At 41.3% G+C, this 22,201-nt stretch overlaps 1 protein-coding gene across 1 annotated transcript in view; it reads left to right on the plus strand.

The window, feature by feature from the left end:
• The window catches only part of DNAH10 (dynein axonemal heavy chain 10), a 74,433-nt gene extending 54,808 nt beyond the window's left edge, over window positions 1–19,625 (plus strand). The window contains exons 60-79 of the mRNA XM_072144322.1: window positions 268–485; window positions 2,573–2,794; window positions 3,300–3,447; window positions 5,950–6,229; window positions 6,383–6,612; window positions 6,754–7,027; window positions 8,166–8,270; window positions 8,380–8,534; window positions 10,911–11,065; window positions 12,021–12,204; window positions 12,730–12,930; window positions 13,136–13,345; window positions 14,395–14,490; window positions 15,489–15,660; window positions 15,893–16,024; window positions 17,300–17,511; window positions 17,696–17,863; window positions 18,229–18,409; window positions 18,672–18,817; window positions 19,343–19,625. Coding sequence (XP_072000423.1) covers window positions 268–485; window positions 2,573–2,794; window positions 3,300–3,447; window positions 5,950–6,229; window positions 6,383–6,612; window positions 6,754–7,027; window positions 8,166–8,270; window positions 8,380–8,534; window positions 10,911–11,065; window positions 12,021–12,204; window positions 12,730–12,930; window positions 13,136–13,345; window positions 14,395–14,490; window positions 15,489–15,660; window positions 15,893–16,024; window positions 17,300–17,511; window positions 17,696–17,863; window positions 18,229–18,409; window positions 18,672–18,817; window positions 19,343–19,489 — 3,636 coding nt within the window. The 3' untranslated portion in view covers window positions 19,490–19,625. The remainder of the gene's footprint in view (window positions 1–267; window positions 486–2,572; window positions 2,795–3,299; window positions 3,448–5,949; window positions 6,230–6,382; window positions 6,613–6,753; window positions 7,028–8,165; window positions 8,271–8,379; window positions 8,535–10,910; window positions 11,066–12,020; window positions 12,205–12,729; window positions 12,931–13,135; window positions 13,346–14,394; window positions 14,491–15,488; window positions 15,661–15,892; window positions 16,025–17,299; window positions 17,512–17,695; window positions 17,864–18,228; window positions 18,410–18,671; window positions 18,818–19,342) is intronic.
• Window positions 19,626–22,201: the final 2,576 nt, after the last annotated feature.

Genomic DNA, 22,201 nt, shown 5'->3' on the forward strand with positions numbered 1-22,201 from the left:
GTTGGAATAGAGCAGCATGAATTGAGTTTGAGTGTGTGCTTTCTCTTCATACACATAGAATGATTGACTGCTGCTCGTTTTAACCTTTTCTTTGCTGCAGTCATGCAATGAGTAAGAAAAGAGGTGTCTTCCATCCCAGTTCTAGTTATCAGGATGGTTCATGTAAGTGATGGCCCTAACAGTCACACTTCATTCACCTCTCCTATGGGTGTGCTTTGTTGGATAACAAAAATGTGAGAAAAAAGACATACCATTTCTGTTATGTAGGTAGCAAAACTGGAACGCAACTATCACATGAGTAAGCGTGATCTGGAAAGGATTCAAGCTGAATTGGCCACAATACAAAGTGAATTGACTACCCTTGGAGAGAGATATGAAGCTGCCATAACAGAAAAACAAAAACTTCAGGAGGAAGCAGAAATTATGGAGCGTAGACTGATTGCAGCTGATAAACTGATCTCTGGCTTGGGATCAGAGAATATAAGGTAAAGTTAACCTTAAGTTTCTTGGATCTTTGGTTTCGCGAAGGGCCGCATTGACATACTGTTTAACCTCAAGGGCACTCACTAGTAACCAGTACTCTAGATGCACAAACAACCAAAGAACTAAATGCCACTCCACAAACCAAATACTGCATTCTGACAATAAATAATACAGACCCCAGACCAGGTTATAAATAATAATACAGACCCCAGACCAGGTGATAAATAATAATACAGACCCCAGAGACCCCTAGAGAAAAAAGTAAAAATTAAGACCACAGAGCAGAGATATATAATGGAGATACCCCAAAACAGACAGATAATTACCCTAGAAACCCCAAAACAGACAGATAATTACCCTAGAAACCCCAAAACAGACAGATAATTACCCTAGAAACCCCAAAACAGACAGATAATTACCCTAGAAACCCCCAAACAGGCAATAATAATACTGGAGATCCCAGAGCAGACATTAAAACTGGATAAGAAAAAAGTTCTCCAGCACTCCAATAAAGATAAAAATTCTCGATTTACATTACAAATAGTATGAATGCAAAAAGTGCATGTGTGGTACACAGACCAACGCGTTTTAGTCGATACCGATCTTATCTACCCCCTCTCCTCTCCCGAGCACCGGTGGTCACACAGTGAATTCATTGCATTAGGTAAGCTGACATTTTTTCCTTTTTCAAGCTTTATTAATACTGGATAGTCCCAGAGAAGACATTAATACTGGATACTCCCAGAGAAGACATTAATACTGGATACTCCCAGAGAAGACATAAATACTGGACACCCTTAATGCAGACAATACTGGAGATCCTAGATCAGACAATAATACTGGAGACCCCAGAGCAGATAACAATGGAGACCCCTGACCTAACTAATAATACTTGAAAATCCAGACTTGACTACTAAGTCTGGAGACCCAAGACTGGGCTACCAATGCTTAAATCTCCAGACCAGACTAGAAATACTGGAGACTCCAGACCAAACTACAAATACTAGAGACCCCCAGACCGGACTGCCAAGCCCGCAGACCCCCAGACCGGACTGCCAAGCCCGCAGACCCCCAGACCGGACTGCCAAGCCCGCAGACCCCCAGACCGGACTGCCAAGCCCGCAGACCCCCAGACCGGACTGCCAGGCCCGGAGACCCCCAGACCGGACTGCCAAGCCCGGAGACCCCCAGACCGGACTGCCAAGCCCGGAGACCCCCAGACCGGACTGCCAGGCCCGGAGAACCCCAGACCGGACTGCCAGGCCCGGAGAACCCCAGACCGGACTGCCAGGCCCGGAGAACCCCAGACCGGACTGCCAGGCCCGGAGAACCCCAGACCGGACTGCCAGGCCCGGAGAACCCCAGACCGGACTGCCAAGCCCGGAGAACCCCAGACCGGACTGCCAAGCCCGGAGAACCCCAGACCGGACTGCCAAGCCCGGAGAACCCCAGACCAGATCATATAATAAAATACTCACCTCATCTGGCTCCTCTTCTGCTCCCTGAGTCACACCGCAGCTTCTTTCAAATTCCAGGCACCGCTCTGCTTTGTCCTGGCGCTGATGGTAAGCGCTGGCATCAGGAGCAGAGCACTGCATGGAGTAGGTGAGGATGAAGGAGCAATGTGTACAGTACAGTACTTTCTGCTCCCGGCTTCTCTCTTGCTCTGGCCACCGCGTACTATCAGCATCCGGACACCGAACAGAGTGGCAGGAGAGGAGCCGGGAGACATGAGTACTGCTCAGCTGTTCTCGCTACGACCTGGGCTTCTGCACCAATGAGTGCTGCAATCCATGATGGCAGTGCACATTGGACTCTACAGGTCAAGTGTGAGCCACAAACTAAGGCTCTTTGTGCCACATGCGGCTCGTGGGTCATGGGTTGTGCACCCCAAGTGTTAAGGCTAAACTTTAAATTCAAATAAATAGGAGCTCATCTGCAATAACCTGGTCTGACCACTACACAGGGAACAGAGCTTACCTTATCCTGCATCTATTCTCTGTATCAGTTGCTGCTAACATCAGCTGTCTGGGGATTGCAACTGTACCTTCAGCGAAAAAGACACTATGCTCTTTTTTTACTATTTAAGGTGGACAAACGACTTGGAAGAGTTGAAGGAGAGAAGGGTCAAGTTACTCGGAGATTGTTTGCTTTGTTCTGCATTTCTCAGCTATGAAGGCGCCTTCAATTGGGAATTTCGGAAAGAAATGGTATACACAGGATGGCAGCAGGACATATTGGACCGTGAAATCCCTCTCAGTCACCCATTTAGGGTGGAGAGTCTGCTAACTGATGATGTGGAAATTAGCAGGTAGACCAATTCTCTTTCTTTAGTCTTTATTATAAAGAGTGGAGTAAATGAATGAATTAGATTGTATGTATGGGAATGCTTTGATGCATCTGCGTTGGACTCATCTTATCTGTATTATCTCCCACATTACTGTCCTACTTGTAAAACTGTATTTGCAGCAGGACCTGGTTGCACATACAACAAGGTCCTGTGTTATCCCCCCTATGATCACAGTACGTATGTAGCTTCTGTATCAATGCAGCACTTACCTATAAACCATAGCAGGAGTATCACCCCACAACATCCAGGGTTTCTCAAACTGGTCTAGATAAAATGGTCATGTTTAGTTTGAAGTTATTTGTTTATTGCTTCTACAACATCAACCATTGCGATTCTTCGTTGTTATGCATATCAGATCTACTGTTTGCATAAAATAGCTCTACAATTTAGGAAATACAATTATACTAACAATGAGAACATGCAGATTCAACTCTCAAATTCACTTCACTCTGTAACTTTTCTGCAGGTGGGGCTCAGAAGGATTACCTCCTGATGAACTCTCCATACAGAACGGTATACTCACCACTAGAGCAAGTCGCTTTCCACTATGCATTGATCCTCAGCAGCAAGCTCTGAACTGGATCAAAAGAAAGGAGGAGCGGAGTAACCTTAAGGTGTGCCTGGATTATTTTTCTTCTATAGTAACCACTGAAGGAAGATGCAAGGGTAGTAACATGTCAACCACCTCCCTGTATCACGGAGACAGCCATGCACATGCAGTGCTAGGGTGGGAGTCAAATGTTTTGCTAGCTTATGTGTACTGTATGGACAGCTTAAATGGGTTTTCTCATCTGGGCATTGACAATAAATTTAATTCATCTTCCATATAAATACATTTCTACAATTGGATGTTATTAATAAAAAAAGTTACCTGTGAGAAGATAATGTACCATAAATGTCGCCCTGTTGTCCCCTAGAAACGAGATTGTTATCCTTAGATACAACCACCTCTGCTGGAGTGATAAAGAAACAAAAACATTTTGCATATGAAATGGCTGGGAGTTACTACCCCACATTGGTCCTGTGGTAATAAACTCTGAATCCAAGTGGGCCAGCAGGGCTCAATAGTACGTGTCTGGCCACTGCTGCCAGTGGAAGGGTAGTCGTATCCAAGGACTACCATCTCATTTTTAAGGAGCAACATGGCTACATTTATAGGAAATTATCTTCCCACAAAATTTTTTTTTATAACATCCAATTGAAAAAAATAAATGGTAAATGAAATAAACTAATTGTGGATGCCGAGATGGGAATACCCTTTTAAGTGAGCTATAGCAATCTTCCTAGTACACTATCTACGAAGTAATCTACATTTTTTTCATGATCACTTTGAGTTAGAGTAGATGAGTAGATAAACCAGGCACCGGGACTGTTCTAATCTTCTTTTATTTATCCATGGCCATATCCTTCTAAAATCAACTTTTAAAATTGTGTTAATGAACTAGAAAGACTCTTGGGGAACATTACCAGAGCCCTTCCGTGCTGCAGCTTCACAGGCTGTTACATTATAAGGAGCACTTCCTCCTCCCACTGTGTGCCGAAACTTCTTCTGCTGCCTTGAGAGTGCATCAGGCAAAGGGAGTGGGATGTGTTGACGGAGCAGACTGGTGGGCGAGACTTTCAGCCTTGCTCCTTTCTTACTTTAGTAATGAGGACATTACAGAAATGTACAGCTAATTTTTCTGATCTTTCTGAACAGAAGATGCACATATTGGGGCACGTTTACTAAGGGATGTGCGCTAGTTTTCTGGTGGACTTTGCACGTTCTTTCTAGTGCAGACTGCTTGCTTAAGAAGTGTCTGCACCACAAATGGGTCACACGCGACCCTTTTGTGGGAACATGCGACTCAAATTAGGGGGCGTTCCAGTGCTTAGATGGACCATATGCCAGATTTAACATGCAAGTCTGACAATAGTGTGTCACACTCCCCATGGTAAAGATAGACCAGAAAAAAAGTGGTGCACTATGTCATTAGTGCCAGATTCATGAGGAACGGGCATCAGAAATCATGAATCTGGCGCACCCAGCATTATACACAGGCAAAACACACTTACTGCAGTTTGAACCATTCTTAGTAAATGTGCCCCATTGTATGCTATGCTAGTATACTTCTGCCATCAATAATCAGCATTGACTGTATTCTTAAAAGAATAGGTAGGTGCACATTTAGATAAAAAGCTTCATGTAGGTGTCTATCATTCTTTTATTTTGCCAAAATGCCATATAATTAGCCAGTAGTAGCCACATGTAGGTACATTCACTTAAAGATGTACCGTATATACTCGTGTATAAGCCAAGTTTTTCAGCACAAAAAATGTGCTGAAAAACCTCAACTCGGCTTATACACGAGTCAATACTTAAAAAAAACAGTTTACATACTCACCATCTGGCAGCCCCGATGCGCAGCGCTGCTTCCCCGATCGATCCCCCAATGTCATTTTGGCTCCTCTTCTGGCTTCCCGGTTCCTCTTCTTTCTTCTGTAACAGGCGGCAGGACGGGGCCATGTTATCTCACAGCCGGCAGGCGCATAGTATGACGTCGGCAGCAGCCGACGCCTGCTGGCAGATAACATAACCGCGTCCTGCCGCCTGTTACAAAAGAAAGAAGAGGAACCGGGAAGCCAGAAGAGGAGCCGCGTTGACATCGGGGGAGCATTGATGTGCATCGGAGCCGCCGGAGGGTGAGTATGTAAGCTTTTTTTTTGTTTTTTAAGTGTTGGGCTGGCTGTATACTACAGGGGGCAGAATGGGCTGGCTGTATACTACTGGGAGCTTGCTGGCTATATACTGGGGGGGGGGGGGTCTGCATTTCCCACCCTCGGCTTATATGCGAGTCAATAGGTTTTCCCAGTTTTTGGTGGTAAAATTGGGGGTCTCGGCTTATACTCGGGTTGGCTTATACTCGAGTATATACGAGTATACTATATATATGTTTTCTCAAAGTGAAGCTTGGCTTATTTGGAAGAACACCATCGCTTTCACTTTTTAATCTGAATTCTGTTGTAATTGAAGCTCTCATCTGTCTAATCTGTTTTAATGGAATAAATTAGGCTACTAAGCACACTTAACATTGACCGCAGAAAAAAATAATTATTGATATTTTTTTCTTTTTCAGATTTCCTCTTTTAATGATCCTGATTTCTTAAAGCAATTAGAAATGGCAATTAAATACGGCTTCCCCTTCCTCTTTCAAGACGTTGATGAATATATTGATCCTGTCATTGACAATGTTCTAGAGAAAAATATCAAGGGTGCCCAAGGTCGTCAGTTTATCATCCTAGGAGATAAAGAAGTTGACTACGATCCGAACTTCAAACTCTACCTGAATACAAAACTGGCAAATCCAAAGTATTCTCCCTCAGTGTTTGGTAAAGCCATGGTCATCAATTATACAGGTAATCAAATACAGAACTAATTCTCATTCTTCAGATTCTCATTGCTTTCTTGAAACTAGATGTCACTAGTAACTGGCCATTTATAGCAGGAGTGTTCTCAATAAATATGTCCATATTGTTTTCTGTACATCTTTTTTTCATTCTTTTTCTCAGTCACCCTAAAGGGCCTTGAAGATCAGCTGCTCAGTGTCATTGTTGGTTTTGAGAGAAGAGAATTAGAAGAACAAAGAGAACATTTAATTCAAGAGACGAGTGAGAATAAAAAGCTATTGAAAGATCTGGAAGACTCTTTGCTGAGAGAGCTCGCCACTTCCACCGGTAACATGTTGGACAATGTGGAGCTAGTCCATACACTAGAGGAGACAAAATCCAAAGCTACAGAGGTAACTATGAAATGTGACTGAGTGAAGAGGTTTGATGCATAGTGGGGGACTGCAGCACCTAAAATGTTATTGTATATTTGCTCATAAAGAATAACATAACAAGTGCAGATTTAACAATATTAATAAATGTCATACTTTTAGGTGTCTGAAAAACTGAAATTAGCAGAGCGGACTGCCTCAGACATCGATAAATTGCGAGATGGTTACAGACCAGCTGCCAAGCGTGGAGCCATACTGTTCTTTGTACTTTCTGAAATGGCTTTAGTTAACTCCATGTATCAGTACTCTTTGTCGTCTTTCTTGGCTGTCTTCGATTTATCTCTGCGGAAGTCTCTTCCTGACGGCATTTTGGGCAAAAGGTTGAAAAACATAATGGACACCTTGACATTCAATGTTTATAACTACGGTTGTACAGGTTGGCTTTTTACAAACTCTATTCTTTATCCCGACCTAATATAGACCTAAATATGAGAGCAATAAATTATATGATCCTTTTTAGCCAACATTAATGCAGCCCTATTTTAGTGAAACACCACAGTGAGGGCGACAGAGGCAAGGCAACATAAAATGCACTGCTACATTGCAATTAATGTTGGTGAATGTTGTCAAGTAGACAGAAATCCAAACCTGCTGAATACTAGCACAGCCACATTCACTATATTAAGGTCCAATTGGCAGCTTGATATTTGCAAACCCACAAGCTAGCAATTTATTGTCTCAAAAACATATGGCCTGCCACATGGTTGCAGTTTGTCTACTTAAAAATGGACACATGGATGCAAAACCGAGGCTAAACAAAGCCAAAAACGGATGTTCACATCCAAGAAATGGCCTTGAAAGTTGTGTGAATAAAGCCTTTGAGAAGATCACTCCCTTAGAAGATCACTTCCCTTTCCATTGCAGTTTTGGGAACTTGTCTCAAATAGGACTTTAAAAAACATAAAGCATCCCCTACTACTTGTATCTATTGCTGCATTCAGAACATCCACCATACACATGCACACTTGGATGTTTTCCATTGATAGGGGGGAAGCCTTTGGTACCATATTAAAGATATAGATGCCACCCTTTATATCTTTGTGCTTCTGTGAGTTACAGAAACGGAGATACAGGCAGTTAAAGGTATAGTTGTAAATGCAATTCCTCCCTTTTTATTTAACTACTTATATTTCTGGGTCCATTTGAAAGATGAGCTTTTTATCTCTAATATGACACCATAAGCATGGTTATAGGTACCACAGAACTAGAAGATAGAGACATCTGTAATGACACTCCCCCTGCAGCCTCTCTGTATTACTCATCTCAGGCTCTCTTCACCTCATTTGAATGTGACTATAGAAGTGATTTTTTTTTATAGATAAATGAGTGAGACTCCAGGGAATATTTCACACCCTTACATTAGGTTGATGTTGTTTACTGATGTAAAAGCTGGTGACAGGTTCCCTTGAAATTAGAAATCTTACCATTAGCTTATAGTTGTCCTACCAGTCACAGCCATATATTATATATTTTCCTATTGCAGATTAGTCAAAGTAATATACCATTTCTTTCAGGCTTATTTGAAAGACATAAGTTGCTGTTTTCTTTCAATATGACCATCAAGATTGAACAAGCGGACGGCAGGGTGCCACAGGAAGAACTGGACTTTTTCTTAAAAGGTACAAGAACTAAATTGCTATCATCTTCTTAACATATAAATTGTATTTGTTCTTGCAATGAGATTTCAGGCTTGGATTCATTAGGTTCTAATCTTTACTTTTATTCTAGGAAATATTTCCTTAGAGAAAAGCAGGAGGAAGAAGCCATGCTCTTGGCTCCCTGACCAAGGATGGGAGGACATCATGCGCTTATCTGAACAATTCCCAACATTGTTTGGGTCGCTCCCTGATGATGTAGAGAGACAAGAGTCACAATGGAAAGCTGTAAGTGTCAGATTCGCATCAAAATTACACCAACCAGGCTGTAGTATTACTATAACCCACAATAGAGTATTTTTTAGGGTATAATATATATATATATATATATATATATATATATATATATATATATATATATATATACACTCACCGGCCACTTTATTAGGTACACCTGTCCAACTGCTCGTTAACACTTAATTTCTAATCAGCCAATCACATTGCGGCAACTCAGTGCATTTAGGCATGTAGACATGGTCAAGACAATCTCCTGCGGTTCAAACCGAGCATCAGTATGGGGAAGAAAGGTGATTTGAGTGCCTTTGAACGTGGCATGGTTGTTGGTGCCAGAAGGGCTGGTCTGAGTATTTCAGAAACTGCTGATCTACTGGGATTGTCACGCACAACCATCTCTAGGGTTTACAGAGAATGGTCCGAAAAAGAAAAAACATCCAGTGAGCGGCAGTTCTGTGGGCGGAAATGCCTTGTTGATGCCAGAGGTCAGAGGAGAATGGGCAGACTGGTTCAAGCTGATAGAAAGGCAACAGTGACTCAAATCGCCACCCGTTACAACCAAGGTAGGCAGAAGAGCATCTCTGAACACACAGTACGTCAAACTTTGAGGCCGATGGGCTACAGCAGCAGAAGACCACACCGGGTGCCACTCCTTTCAGCTAAGAACAGGAAACTGAAGCTACAATTTGCACAAGCTCATCGAATTTGGACAGTAGAAGATTGGAAAAACGTTGCCTGGTCTGATGAGTATCGATTTCTGCTGTGACATTCGGATGGTAGGGTCAGAATTTGGCGTCAACAACATGAAAGCATGGATCCATCCTGCCTTGTATCAACGGTTCAGGCTGGTGGTGGTGGTGTCATGGTGTGGGGAATATTTTCTTGGCACTCTTTGGGCCCCTTGGTACCAATTGAGCATCGTTGCAATGCCACAGCCTACCTGAGTATTGTTGCTGACCATGTCCATCCCTTTATGACCACAATGTACCCAACATCTGATGGCTACTTTCAGCAGGATAATGCGCCATGTCATAAAGCTGGAATCATCTCAGACTGGTTTCTTGAACATGACAATGAGTTCACTGTACTCAAATGGCCTCCACAGTCACCAGATGTCAATCCAATAGAGCATCTTTGGGATGTGGTGGAACGGGAGATTCGCATCATGGATGTGCAGCCGACAAATCTGCGGCAACTGTGTGATGCCATCATGTCAATATGGACCAAAATCTCTGAGGAATGCTTCCAGCACCTTGTTGAATCTATGCCACGAAGAATTGAGGCAGTTCTGAAGGCAAAAGGGGGTCTAACCCGTTACTAGCATGGTGTACCTAATAAAGTGGCCGGTGAGTGTATATATATTATATATATACCGTGTATACTCGAGTATAAGCTGACCCGAGTATAAGCCAGGGTACCCAATTTTAACACAAACAACTGGGAAAACGTATTTACTTGAGTATAAGCCGAGGGTGGGAAATGCATTGGTCACAGTCTCCCAGTATATAACCAGCAAGCCCCCTGTAGTATAAAGCCTTCCGGCCCCTGTAGTATATAGCCAGCCAGCCCCTGTAGTATATAGCCAGCCAGCCCCTGTAGTTTATAGCCAGCTAGCCCCTGTAGTATATAACCCGCCAGCCCCTGTCGAAAACGGCCTGCCAGCCCCCTGCAGTGTGCGGCCTGCCAGCCCCCTGCAGTGTGCGGCCTGCCTTCCCCCTGCAGTGTGCGGCCTGCCTTCCCCCTGCAGTGTGCGGCCTGCCTGCCCCCTGCAGTGTGCGGCCTGACTGCCCCCTGCAGTATTCCGCTCCTCTTCGGGTCTTCGCGCTCGGATGGCACACAAGCTGACATCAGTCGCTTGCTGACGTCATTGTTTGTGAGCCGCCGGCATCGCGAGGGTACCCGAAGACAACCGGGAGAACCCGAAGGGGACATCGGAAAGGTGAGGTACAGTCTTAATTTTTCATAGACTCGAATATAAGCCGAGTTAGGGTTTTTGAGCACAAATTTTGTGCTGAAAAACTCAATTATACTTGAGTATATACGGTATATATATATAAAATTATGGACAATGAGTCCTTTTTATTTTAGCTCAAACAGTAACAAGCCGTTGCATTTTAAAGGAGTCTCAGGATAGACATTGGCAACATAGCCTCCTGTAATTTCATCAAAGTCCATTCAGGGGTCTTCCTTACCTTTGCATTGCTGGCATATCCTAGTAATATACCGCTAATTTCTATCCTAAATAGCCCTATATTGTAGCTGTTTTATAATAAAAAAGGTGGAACCATTTCAGATATGTATAATCATTTTCTAGTATATTTTCCTGCTGAATCGCCAAAAACCTGAGGTATGTCACTTTCTTTCATTCAGTGGTATGACCTGGATACTCCTGAACAATACCCCTTACCATTAAACTACAATGACAAACTCTCGACCTTTCAAAAACTGCTTCTCCTGCGATGCTTCCGAGTAGACCGCGTCTACAGAGCTGTGACTGACTACGTGACTGTCACCATGGGAGAGAAGTGAGTACATACATAGCGAAGGGGCAGTTCACAACTCAGATATTTCATATGTTTTTTATACTGGTTATTATGAGCCAAACCTATAGAGAAGATGTAATGGTTATAATGGATTTGCATCTGTTCTGCTGGTTTGACCACTTGTTGATTTGGCTTACAATAACTGGTGCAAAGGACTGATGCAATACCCGAGAGTCATTTTCTTTTGAGATCATAAATTATATCATCCATATAAACCAAATTTTGGTGTAAACTGCTCAAATTAATGCCTCTGGGCCTTTAACCTGTATCCCAGCATGCTTTAATTGTGATGGCAAGCCAGTTGTCATAGTAATAGCCATTATAATAATGTAACAGCTAAATATGTGCTTTTGAGATATTTCCTCTATTATTGTTATTTTATAATGTGTTTTTTAATATAAAATTCTCATGATCGTGACCAAGCGCCGAGCCTCCTGTGTCAGGGGCACAGGTGCGCCGAATGGCGTCATTTGATTAGTGTAAAAATAGATTATTTTGCCGAAACTGTGGATTTATCTGCCTTAACAAGAGCACTTCCAGCATCAGCTTACATACCCCAAAGTAACGGTATTTATAGGTCAGAAGTGGTAGGTTTCCTTTAAGGATGTATATTATAGTCCTATTCCACACTATTTCGGACAGAGGCACTGAAGTATGGATTGATGATGTATGCCCCAGTATGTATACACAATACAAACACCTGACATATACCTCCAATGTACACTGCAGTGTAAATACACCCAGACATCTATTTTTAAGTTCCTGTAATATTACAAAAACTCTAGAATTTACAGTGCAGTTTTCCATTTTGTCAGATGTCTTTTAATATGCAGAAGGCAGATAGATCATAGTACATAATGTATAGTAAAATAGATATTTTTGGTATAACATGTACATACCATGCTATATATACATTGTACATTTTTATCACCCCTAGATATGTACAGCCGCCAGTCATAAGCTTTGAAGCTATATTTGAACAGAGTGTTCCAACTTCACCTATTGTCTTTATCCTGAGTCCTGGGTCTGATCCTGCTAGTGACCTCATGAAATTGGCAGAAAGGTCAGGATTTGGAGGAAATCGCCTTAAGTTCCTTGCAATGGGGCAAGGACAGGAGAAGGTAAGTAACTTGACTAGTTGTCTGCAGGTTTTCTTCAAAGGCCATGATGTGTAGGTTGTGTCTAAATTCAGGATCCTCTCAGCTTTGAAATGATTTTATTGTTCTTTGAACATCAGATGTCAGATAATCTAAGACCCCTTAGGACCCCTTAGGCACATGTGTTTATGGCGGCCGTATGCTAGCTGTACGAACAGCAGCTACAATACGACTGCCATAGAAGTGCATTGTGCATGGCACGGTACATGGCACTCATGTAGAGGGGTCACATCTCCACCTCTCCTGCCGTGTCCTGACCATGTGTGTGTGAAAGGGACCTATGGCTACATTCACAAGGATGTGTTTTTTGGCAGTGTGCCAGCTCCATCTACTTCAGGGAGCTCACTCAAACCATGGCCATGATTTGCCCAAGCCAGAAATTTTGGAGAAGTTCCTAGTCCTTTTCTACTGTCCTCTTCGTGTGAGCACACCTAACACACCGATATCTTAACAAAGTAGTTAATTTGCATGTTACTTTTCTCGTGATAGGTTGCGCTTCAGCTCTTGGAAACAGCAGTGTCTCGTGGCCAGTGGCTTATGTTACAGAACTGCCACTTGTTGGTGAAGTGGCTCAAAGATTTGGAGAAAGCCCTGGAGATGATAAGGAAACCACATCCAGACTTCCGTCTATGGCTCACTACAGATCCCACCAAAGACTTTCCTATTGGGATACTTCAGAAATCCCTCAAGGTTTGTTCTGTAGATAAAAAAGCGGGAAAAAAAGAAAACTGACACAAGCCAGTTAATAAATCTGCGCCATTGTGTTAATAAGTAGGTTCTAGTTTCCAAAATCAAATATCTATATAGTCAACATCATGGAAATGTAACAGAAGATAAGTAAGTAGAGTTAGATCAATTATTTTACATAGTTTAAATGTTCTCTGTTTCCTTACAGGTTGTTACAGAACCGCCTAATGGCCTAAAGCTGAATATGAGGGCTACGTACTTCAAGATCTCTCACGAAGCTCTTGACGCTTGCCAACATCCAGCCTTTAAATCCCTGGTCTATGTGCTGGCCTTCTTTCATGCTGTGGTGCAGGAGAGGAGGAAATTTGGAAAGATTGGATGGAATGTCCCATATGATTTTAATGAATCTGATTTCCAGGTATGATCCGGAAGTGACAGGCAGAATTCAGAAGCTGTAAGATGTGTATAAATGGTGGCTAGAAATAGATTACGAGACTACTAAAGGAAATTAAATAAGTAATTATTACTATTTTTTTGTATCTAATAAATATGGCTTTGTAAGGATAGTGGCCTTAGAGATGAATGATTTAACCAGCCCATAGCTTTTGTATAATATCCTCTCTAAAGGCAATCCTGAAGGATAATGACACATCTGTAATTGCCCAATGATTGTGGAGCATTTCTCTTAGGGTATACTGAATATCATAGAACAAAAAAAAATAACAAAAACCCTTTAGAGTCAATGACATTTTTTAGGCCTTACATTTTAAACAGTGCAGATGTGAACCTAGCCTTTAGCTTTGAGTTGTATGGAGTTGTGTGTATAAGACCTTAAGAAAATCTGCCATCAAACATGATAAACCTTTTACACTTCCTCATAGAACCAGGCACCACGACTGTGGTATTATTATTATCCTTCTACAACTTTTAAAGTATGCTAATGAGTCTGAAGGGCTCTGGGCGTGTTACCAGAAGCTCTCTGTGCTGACACGTCGTTACATTCTATATAAGGAAAGCCAGAGATAACAAATATTAGAATATTAACACAGTCACCTGGATCTATGAGTAAGTGCCCCTGATTTATCATGCTTGATTTTGATGGTAGATTTCCTTTAAAATAAACATCACAAAGCTCCTCATGCAGAGAAAATACTTTATGTGATAGAAGAATCGATGGATAAACACCAGTCTCCAAAAAGCTTAACTTCATTTTCATGTGAATATCCAGAGGATACCAATGGATTATGTTAATTTGAGTTTATTGAACTAGTTATTACGTATAAGGTGTCAGTGAGAGTTTGATGTGTTCTTACGTGTTTGACATTTGTAAAGTCAGTGATAGGCTATTATATTGGTCAGTACCAGAATACTGCCTGGATCTGATTTTATGCAGCATCATTCACTTCGGGGCATATGTTATTTTGATCATTTGCTTTTATAACAGACTTGCTTTTCTGTTTTGTTCAGGTTTGCATGGAAATTTTAAACACGTATCTGACCAAAGCTTATACCCAGCATGACACCAGAATACCCTGGGGCAGCCTGAAGTATCTCATTGGCGAGGTTTGTTTATACTGCAGCTATTTTCTTACACTCATTGATTTCTATTAACTCCCTTAGACATAACTCGCTGAAAGCTTATTCATACAGCTTCCTGGAAATCCCGTGGAATTAAACATGACGGCTGTATTCCCAGCATGCCAGTCAGCAACCCCTCCCCCCCCTTCACCAGTATCTAGAATTGTTTCGGCAACATCTATTAAAATAGCTATGGATAATAACAATAAGGGGACTTCAGTGTCCTGTAGTGTAACATCCACTGGATAATAGGTACAGTATTTCTTAGATTTTTACATTTCTCATGCTGGGACTCTCAGAGATAAAGGCCTGTATGCATTATTGTTTCATTCCCCTGCAGCGCCACCGCTGGGCATTACTATACATTACACAGAGCCCATTCCACAAAAAGGGCATCGCATTGTTATTTTGACTGCTCTCAACATACCTCATACATGTCACAAAAGACAAAGTTAAAATGAGCCAATACGATACCAGATTCCCGTGAGGGATATAAGTACTGTACTATAAAATATCTCAAACCAGGGTGTCTACCATCTTCTGACTACACAGATCTTCCTTCCTTATCAGTGTATAGTGATTAGTATCAAATGGTCTAATCATAGCTGGAGTGATGAAAGGTGTCGCTGGGTTTGGTGGTCTCCCAATAAAGGGTGTGCATTATTTGCTATTATGCAATATTACTCTATTATTTGAGTGACGATAAAAAAATGTAACCTTTCCTCATTATTGGAGGTAATGGCATGCTGTGTGGAGTGACTACAAATAGTTTAGGAGAATGGTGCCAAGAATTTCTGACAATGTAAGATTATGCAGCAAGTAGGTCTACTGGGGAAAAGTGACATATAAAACTGAACTCACCGCTAGCACTGCTCTGGTCCACTTCATATCAGTTGATGTAGCCCAAAATTTGGCTTAGTGGCCTCCCCTCTATGATAAGATGCAAATCACATGCAAGTGTTACCACCTGTGTATCTGAATAGGTTATGTACGGAGGAAGAGCCATCGACAGCTTTGACCGCCGGATTCTCACCACCTACATGGATGAATATTTGGGAGACTTTATATTTGACACATTTCAGCTGTTCCATTTCTATAAAAATGATGATGTTGATTATAAAATTCCAAGCGGAGATAAAAAAGACGACTTTGTGGGTAAGATTTATATAGTTACAGCCTATAATTTAGACTCTATGTCATGTACATGTATTTTCTTCCCCGCTCGCAATATTGGAAACAATCAGCAAGTAACCAAAATATGTTGTGCCCCATGTGGTTGGAGAAAGGGAAGGATAATCTGTAAAGTGATTTTGCTTTCATATGTATATAAATAATTATGTTAAATTAGCTTTTTATTTTAATCTTTATCTTTTATTCACTTTAACAGAGGAAATAGAATCGCTTCCACTAGCAAATACCCCTGAAGTGTTTGGCCTGCATCCGAATGCTGAAATTGGGTACTACACCCAGGCAGCACGAGATATGTGGTCTCACCTCCTGGAACTGCAGCCGCAAACAGGTACAAGAATTGGGGTAATCCAATCACGATCATGCGGGGTCATTAGATTTTTTAGAAGAGTTACATTATTTTATAAAAGTAATGTAATTACAGGCGGTCCCCTACTTAAGGACACCCGACTTACAGACGACCCGTAGTTACAGATGGACCCCTCTGCCCACTGTGACCTCTGGTGAAGCTCTCTGGGTGCTTTACTCTCTGGATGCTTTACTATGATTGGATGTAAAGTGTCTGTAATGAAGCTTTATTGATAATCCTTGGTCCCATGCAAAAAATTTTGAAACTCCAATTGTCACTGGGGCAAAAACATTTTTTTGTCTAGAACTTCAATTATAAAATATACAGTTTCGACTTACATACAAATTCAACTTAAGAACAAACCTCCGGACCATATCTTGTATGTAACCCAGGGACTGCCTGTGTTTAATTGGATTTCTTTTTAATCTTTGAGCATCTGCAGCATGGGAACACAGTTCTCGGTGCACTAATTCTATAGATTTATTTCTTACTTTGTTTCCCTTAAATTCTGTTAAGAGTTTCCTGGATTTCACCTGTTTCTTAATGAAATGTGTTGCTCAGGAATTGGGGTCCTGAGCAATCTGCTGCATTCCTGTTGTGATATAGATTTTCACAGCTATGGACATATCATCTAGTCTTACTCAAGAACAGGAAACATCGTATGCCCAGTTCACATTTCTGTTATGTATTCAGATTTTCCTTGGGTTATTGTGAGCCTAAATGAGGTTTGAACTGTACAGAGATGAGGTATAATGGAAAGGCTTGCATCTGTTCTGTGTGTTCAACATCTGGTAATGTCTTATATAATAATTGTAAGCCTAAAAGAAATGTGAACTGGACGTTGGATCTACTTAGTATAATTATAAAAGACCAAATAGGTTCACAGGCTAAAATAAGAAAAATTCTCTGAAAATCCTCAAGAAATCACAAATTATTAACACTTTAGTGGTTCCAAAAGCTATATGAAACAACATAAAGGTGGTCTTGAGGGCGTAACTTGAGGGGGCGCAGAGGGTGCAGTAACAAGAGGCTTAGGGGACCCATAAGTCTCACTTTTCCCTATGAGAAGTCTACTACTATAAACCTTACATAATAGTCGGGGCCTGGCACAGACTTTACACTGGGGTACATCAGCTTCAAGTTACATTACTGATGAAATATATATAACTTCAGAGATTATACATTGTAAAACTCCTTAGTAGATCTTTGGCAACCATTTATATATTGTTTGTAAAACTTAGCTGTATGTCTCTACAGGAGAATCAGGCAAAGGTATAAGCCGGGATGAATATATTGCACAGGTGGCAAAGGACATTGAAAACAAGCTGCCTCAAGTATTTGATCTAGATCAAATACGGAAAAATTTTGGGTTGGAAATATCACCAACCACAGTGGTTTTACTTCAGGAGCTGGAGAGATTTAATAAGCTGATCGTACGCATGTCCAGGTCTCTGGCTGAACTTCAGAGGGTGAGTACTGTGATGACTTGGTGTTATGTCTCCTAACCTCTAACCCTTTTATATCAATTCATATGGAGTACTTGTATTATTTTAACTACAGAAAAATCTGAGTCCTGGATCAATGTGTAAGTGTTCACATAGCTGCAGCTGTCCTCGTATATACGTTCTACTTCTTGTTCTTCTGTGTCCACAGGCCTTGGCTGGTGAAGTTGGGATGAGCAATGAATTAGATGAGGTAGCGCGAGCTCTATTTAATGGGCAGATTCCAGGCATATGGAGAAGACTGGCGCCTGATACCCTAAAGTCATTGGGAAACTGGATGATTCATTTCCGGACCCGTTATAATCAGTATACATCATGGGTATGATCAGACATACTGCCTGTATTCCTACATGGAATCTCTGTATACTACAGTGTAGATGCTTGTGAAGTACACAAACATGTTACACTTCAGGAGATGGTTACATAGAGATCTCCTATCTATTTACATCCACAGCCACATTAGGATCACTCACTGGACTCCTAAGTCTAAACCGATATATATTCCTTTCTACCAAATCCTTTCCCATGAGCTATATACCAATCTGCTCCTCTCTTGTTAATCTATAACGTGCTGCGGGCAGATGGGGCAGCATTTTCATGGAGACCGGTTCCCTGTCAAGCTCTGTACATTACTCATGTACATTGGTCATGTTAATATCTTTTTTTTTTTTTTTTTTTGTGCAGGTGAACGAGGGGGAGCCAAATGTCATGTGGCTGTCCGGGTTACACATTCCAGAGTCCTACCTGACAGCTCTGGTACAAGCCACTTGTCGAAAGAATGGGTGGCCACTTGACCGTTCTACATTGTACACTCAGGTTACAAAGTTTCGCACTGCTGAAGAGGTCACTGAGAGACCCGGCCAAGGTAAGAATTACCAGAGACCATTTCCATTAGGACTATATGTACATCAGAAGGCTTCAATTCTATTGAGAACACCAAAAGATACGTCAAGAATTATTACTACAATTGGTATCTAGGAGCTTTCCAATTATTCAAAATGTTGTACTCTGCAACAGATTTATAAAAAAAATTATTCTTAATGTATTTAGAATGTTATTATCAGAATGTGTTCCTACTATGTAGATTCACACCAAATGAGTGCTTAGCGTTTTTCTCCTTTGCGCAGGATGCTTTATTTCTGGCCTGTACCTGGAAGGAGCCGACTGGGACATTGAGAAATCCTGTCTGATTAAAAGCAAACCCAAAGTCCTTGTAGTGGAGTTGCCTGTGTTAAAGGTTATTCCGATTGAAGCGCATCGTCTTAAACTACAGGTATATAGCCATATGGTCGTTCACAGAACATATTCTGGCAGATGCTTTTTTACTTTTCACCAAGTCTATCATGGTCCAACACAAGCACAGAATTCACACATACTGCACATATACCAAGATACATACGTAGACTGCTATATGAATACATAGACATGCATTCAGTAACACACAGTCGTAAATGTGAGTTTTTTTTTTACTGTCTGAATAGTCGATATATGCAACGTGCTAAAGACTAGTTTAATGTTTAGATGACTTCCTCTAAAGACACAGGAAGATTCGCAAAAAGTTAGGAAGTACAAAATCAGAGGGACAGTCTTGTACTGCACCACATTTACTCAGAGTACATTTTTAACATTACATTTCCAATTTGTCAAAAAAAATTGCCCACATTTGCATATTTTTTGTGGCAGAACCCTTCTTGAACAATTCATTTATGTGCCGCAGAATACAAAGGTTCCTGGTAAAGTGCTGATCTTCTGGTACAGGTGATATGTTATGTGATGTGTACCTCTTGGTGTTTTGCAGAATACATTAAGGACCCCGGTCTACACTACATCAATGAGGAGAAATGCAATGGGAGTTGGTCTGGTGTTTGAGGCTGATCTCTTCACAACTAAACACATCTCGCACTGGGTGCTACAAGGCGTCTGCCTTACACTTAATTCAGATTAGAAGAATTTATTTTTTGGAAAAAAAAAAAGACTTATTAAAGATAATATATATATTTTTTGTTAAATGTTCTTACATTTAAATAAATGAAAATCTAAAGACTTTAATAAATGACGGCTGGTCAATATATTTATCACTGTACTGTTAGTCCCACTTTAGTTTATCACCTTGGAAACGCCACTTAATCTATAGCTAGTATGTTTAGTATAGAGCAGGAGAAGAGAAACTGATGGATATGTGGTTTTGTGATAAAGGATTTTTATATATTACAGTAATAGATCAGAACTCCTTGGATGCAGCAATAACCAACATGTTTATGATTTAATTTGTTTATTTTTAGATCACTTCTAGGGAAAGGAGGGTGATTCGAGTTTTTAGTTGTTTTTTCAAATTTAATTTTTAGTTTTTATATTTTTTACTTTACTTTTTTTTTACTTTGACCGTAGGTTGATAGCTCATACCATTTACAGCAATACTACTGTATTGCAGTACATGGAGAATGAGTTAGGGATCTATGACATTGTGCCTCCAGCACACTGTTATAGATCTTTCTAAAAGACAGGTCCTGGAGGCTTATAAAGACGCCAGGCTGTCATGGGAACGGATAGTTGCCCCTCAATGAAGTCATGGAGAGCAATGTCCCTTCCAAGATGGAGGTGCTCATGCACTGCTGACATTTAACTGCTGTCGACAGCTTTGTAGATGGCAGTTAAATGGTTAACACCAGCAAATGGTGCCAGCAGTGATTGTCAGTGATGAGTGCTTGCTACATAAGGCAGCAAACACAACATTTGAAGAGGGCTTAGCCCATAAACCCTCTTCATGCCTCCTTAAAGGACATCTACCAAATGAGCCTGAGGGAATCCAGGCTCCATTAACACCTATGGGACTGGAGCCTGCATACAGTCCTTCATCCTGGAAGCAGACATAATCTGTAAATCTGCTACGGAATTTGATGGCGCTATATAAAGATTATTAAATCATAATGTGTTATGGGGGTAAAGAACAGGTGCTCCTTCCCTTCTTTTTATCAATCCATTTTTGGTTTCAAACTCTGCATGAAAAACCTAAGGATGGTCTCATCGGTTCCATAGAAATAAATGTGTTTGCAATCAAATGTCCTTGATTAATTGATCACCAGCAAGTGTGACCACTCCTATAAAAGCAGAGGTTTTGTCAATCTGCAGGTCTGGAGCATTCAGGCTGTGTTTACATACTGGGGCACATTTACTTACCCATTCCCTGCACGATCCCTGAGGTGCGTTGTCCGGCGAGGATGAAGTCCAGCGCGATTCACTAAGATTGTGTGCCCGATATCCTGCATGTGTCGCTTCCCTGCTGAGGTCCGCCGGAGTTCACCTTCTTCTTCCCGGTGCATGTGAGTGAATGGCATGCGACACAATTTGAATTTTAAATCCCGCACTTAGTCCAAATTAGTCGGGTTGTCCGACGGCCTCGCCCCTCGATTTGTGTTGCATGAAAGTTGGCGCCAAAATCCAATCGGGTGCGCTAAAAACCCCTGTTAAATGCGCCATAAATCGGAAATAGTCGGGAAACCCGACGGAAATGTGGTGTGCGGACCCTTAGTAAATGTGCCCTAGTGTGTTTTGAATTGAGTTTTGAATCCTAATTCACAACTAGCTGAGCAGCACTGGATTTTAGCCAAATTAGGTTCATTTGGGTGCATGTAACCTTTTAATCCTGGTTCCACGGATCCAAACACAGCCATCAAAAGAAAAACGGCGGCGGCACTCATATCAGATAAAAAAGTGTTTCCTTTACCAGCACCAACACTTTTTTCATCTGATATTTAAAGGGGTATTCTCATCTGGGCATTCACATTCAGTTTGATAAATCTTCCATACATAAACATTTCTTTAATTAGATGTTATTAAAAAAAATGTTCCTGTATGAAGATAATTTCTCATAAATGTAGTAATTATGTCCCTTAGAAACGAGATGGCTTCCTCGGATACGGCCACCTCTGCTCGATGGATTTCACAAAGAAACAAAAAGTTTTTGTATATGAAATGTCTGGGAATTACTGCATATCCTACAGCCGTCCTGTGGTAATGAACGCTGAATCCTGGTGGTCAGACAGGACTCAATAGCACATGTCTGGCAACTGCTGCCCAAATGTGAGGTGGTCGTAACCGAGGAAGCAATCTCGTTTCTAAGGGACAACATGGCTATGTTTATGGGAAATTATCTTCACACAGGAACATTTTTTTAAATAACATCCTATTGAAGAAATGTTTATAAATGGAAGATTAGTGAAACTGAATGTGATTGCCCAGACGAGAATACCCCTTTAAGTGCTGAAGCCTTTTCTCTTGTGATAAAAACCTAATTCAGGTACAGCAGGGAGGTGTTTCTCCCCATCACAAACCAACAACTAAAAATTGAAACCGGAAGAATCAGCCAAGGCCCAAACCTTAACACAATAGAAATGCTGCTGAACACAGCAAACAACTACAAACCTCCCTTGGGGCAATGCTGAGAAGAGTTGACCAACAATGACTACCAGTTATTGCTGCCAGTGGTGGTTCACCGAGCTATTTACACACTGTATTTGCATTTTTGTGCCATTCTTGTTAAGTAATAGCACAATGGAACGTGTTCTGTGTTGTTCTGGTTATATTTACCGAATTTTAAGACCTTCTATGACAAGATTTCTAATAATACCCTGATATGTGGAACCATAGAATTCAAAGA

The sequence above is a fragment of the Engystomops pustulosus genome, chromosome 1, assembly GCF_040894005.1.
Source record: "Engystomops pustulosus chromosome 1, aEngPut4.maternal, whole genome shotgun sequence".
Classification (NCBI taxonomy): Eukaryota; Metazoa; Chordata; class Amphibia; order Anura; family Leptodactylidae; genus Engystomops; species Engystomops pustulosus.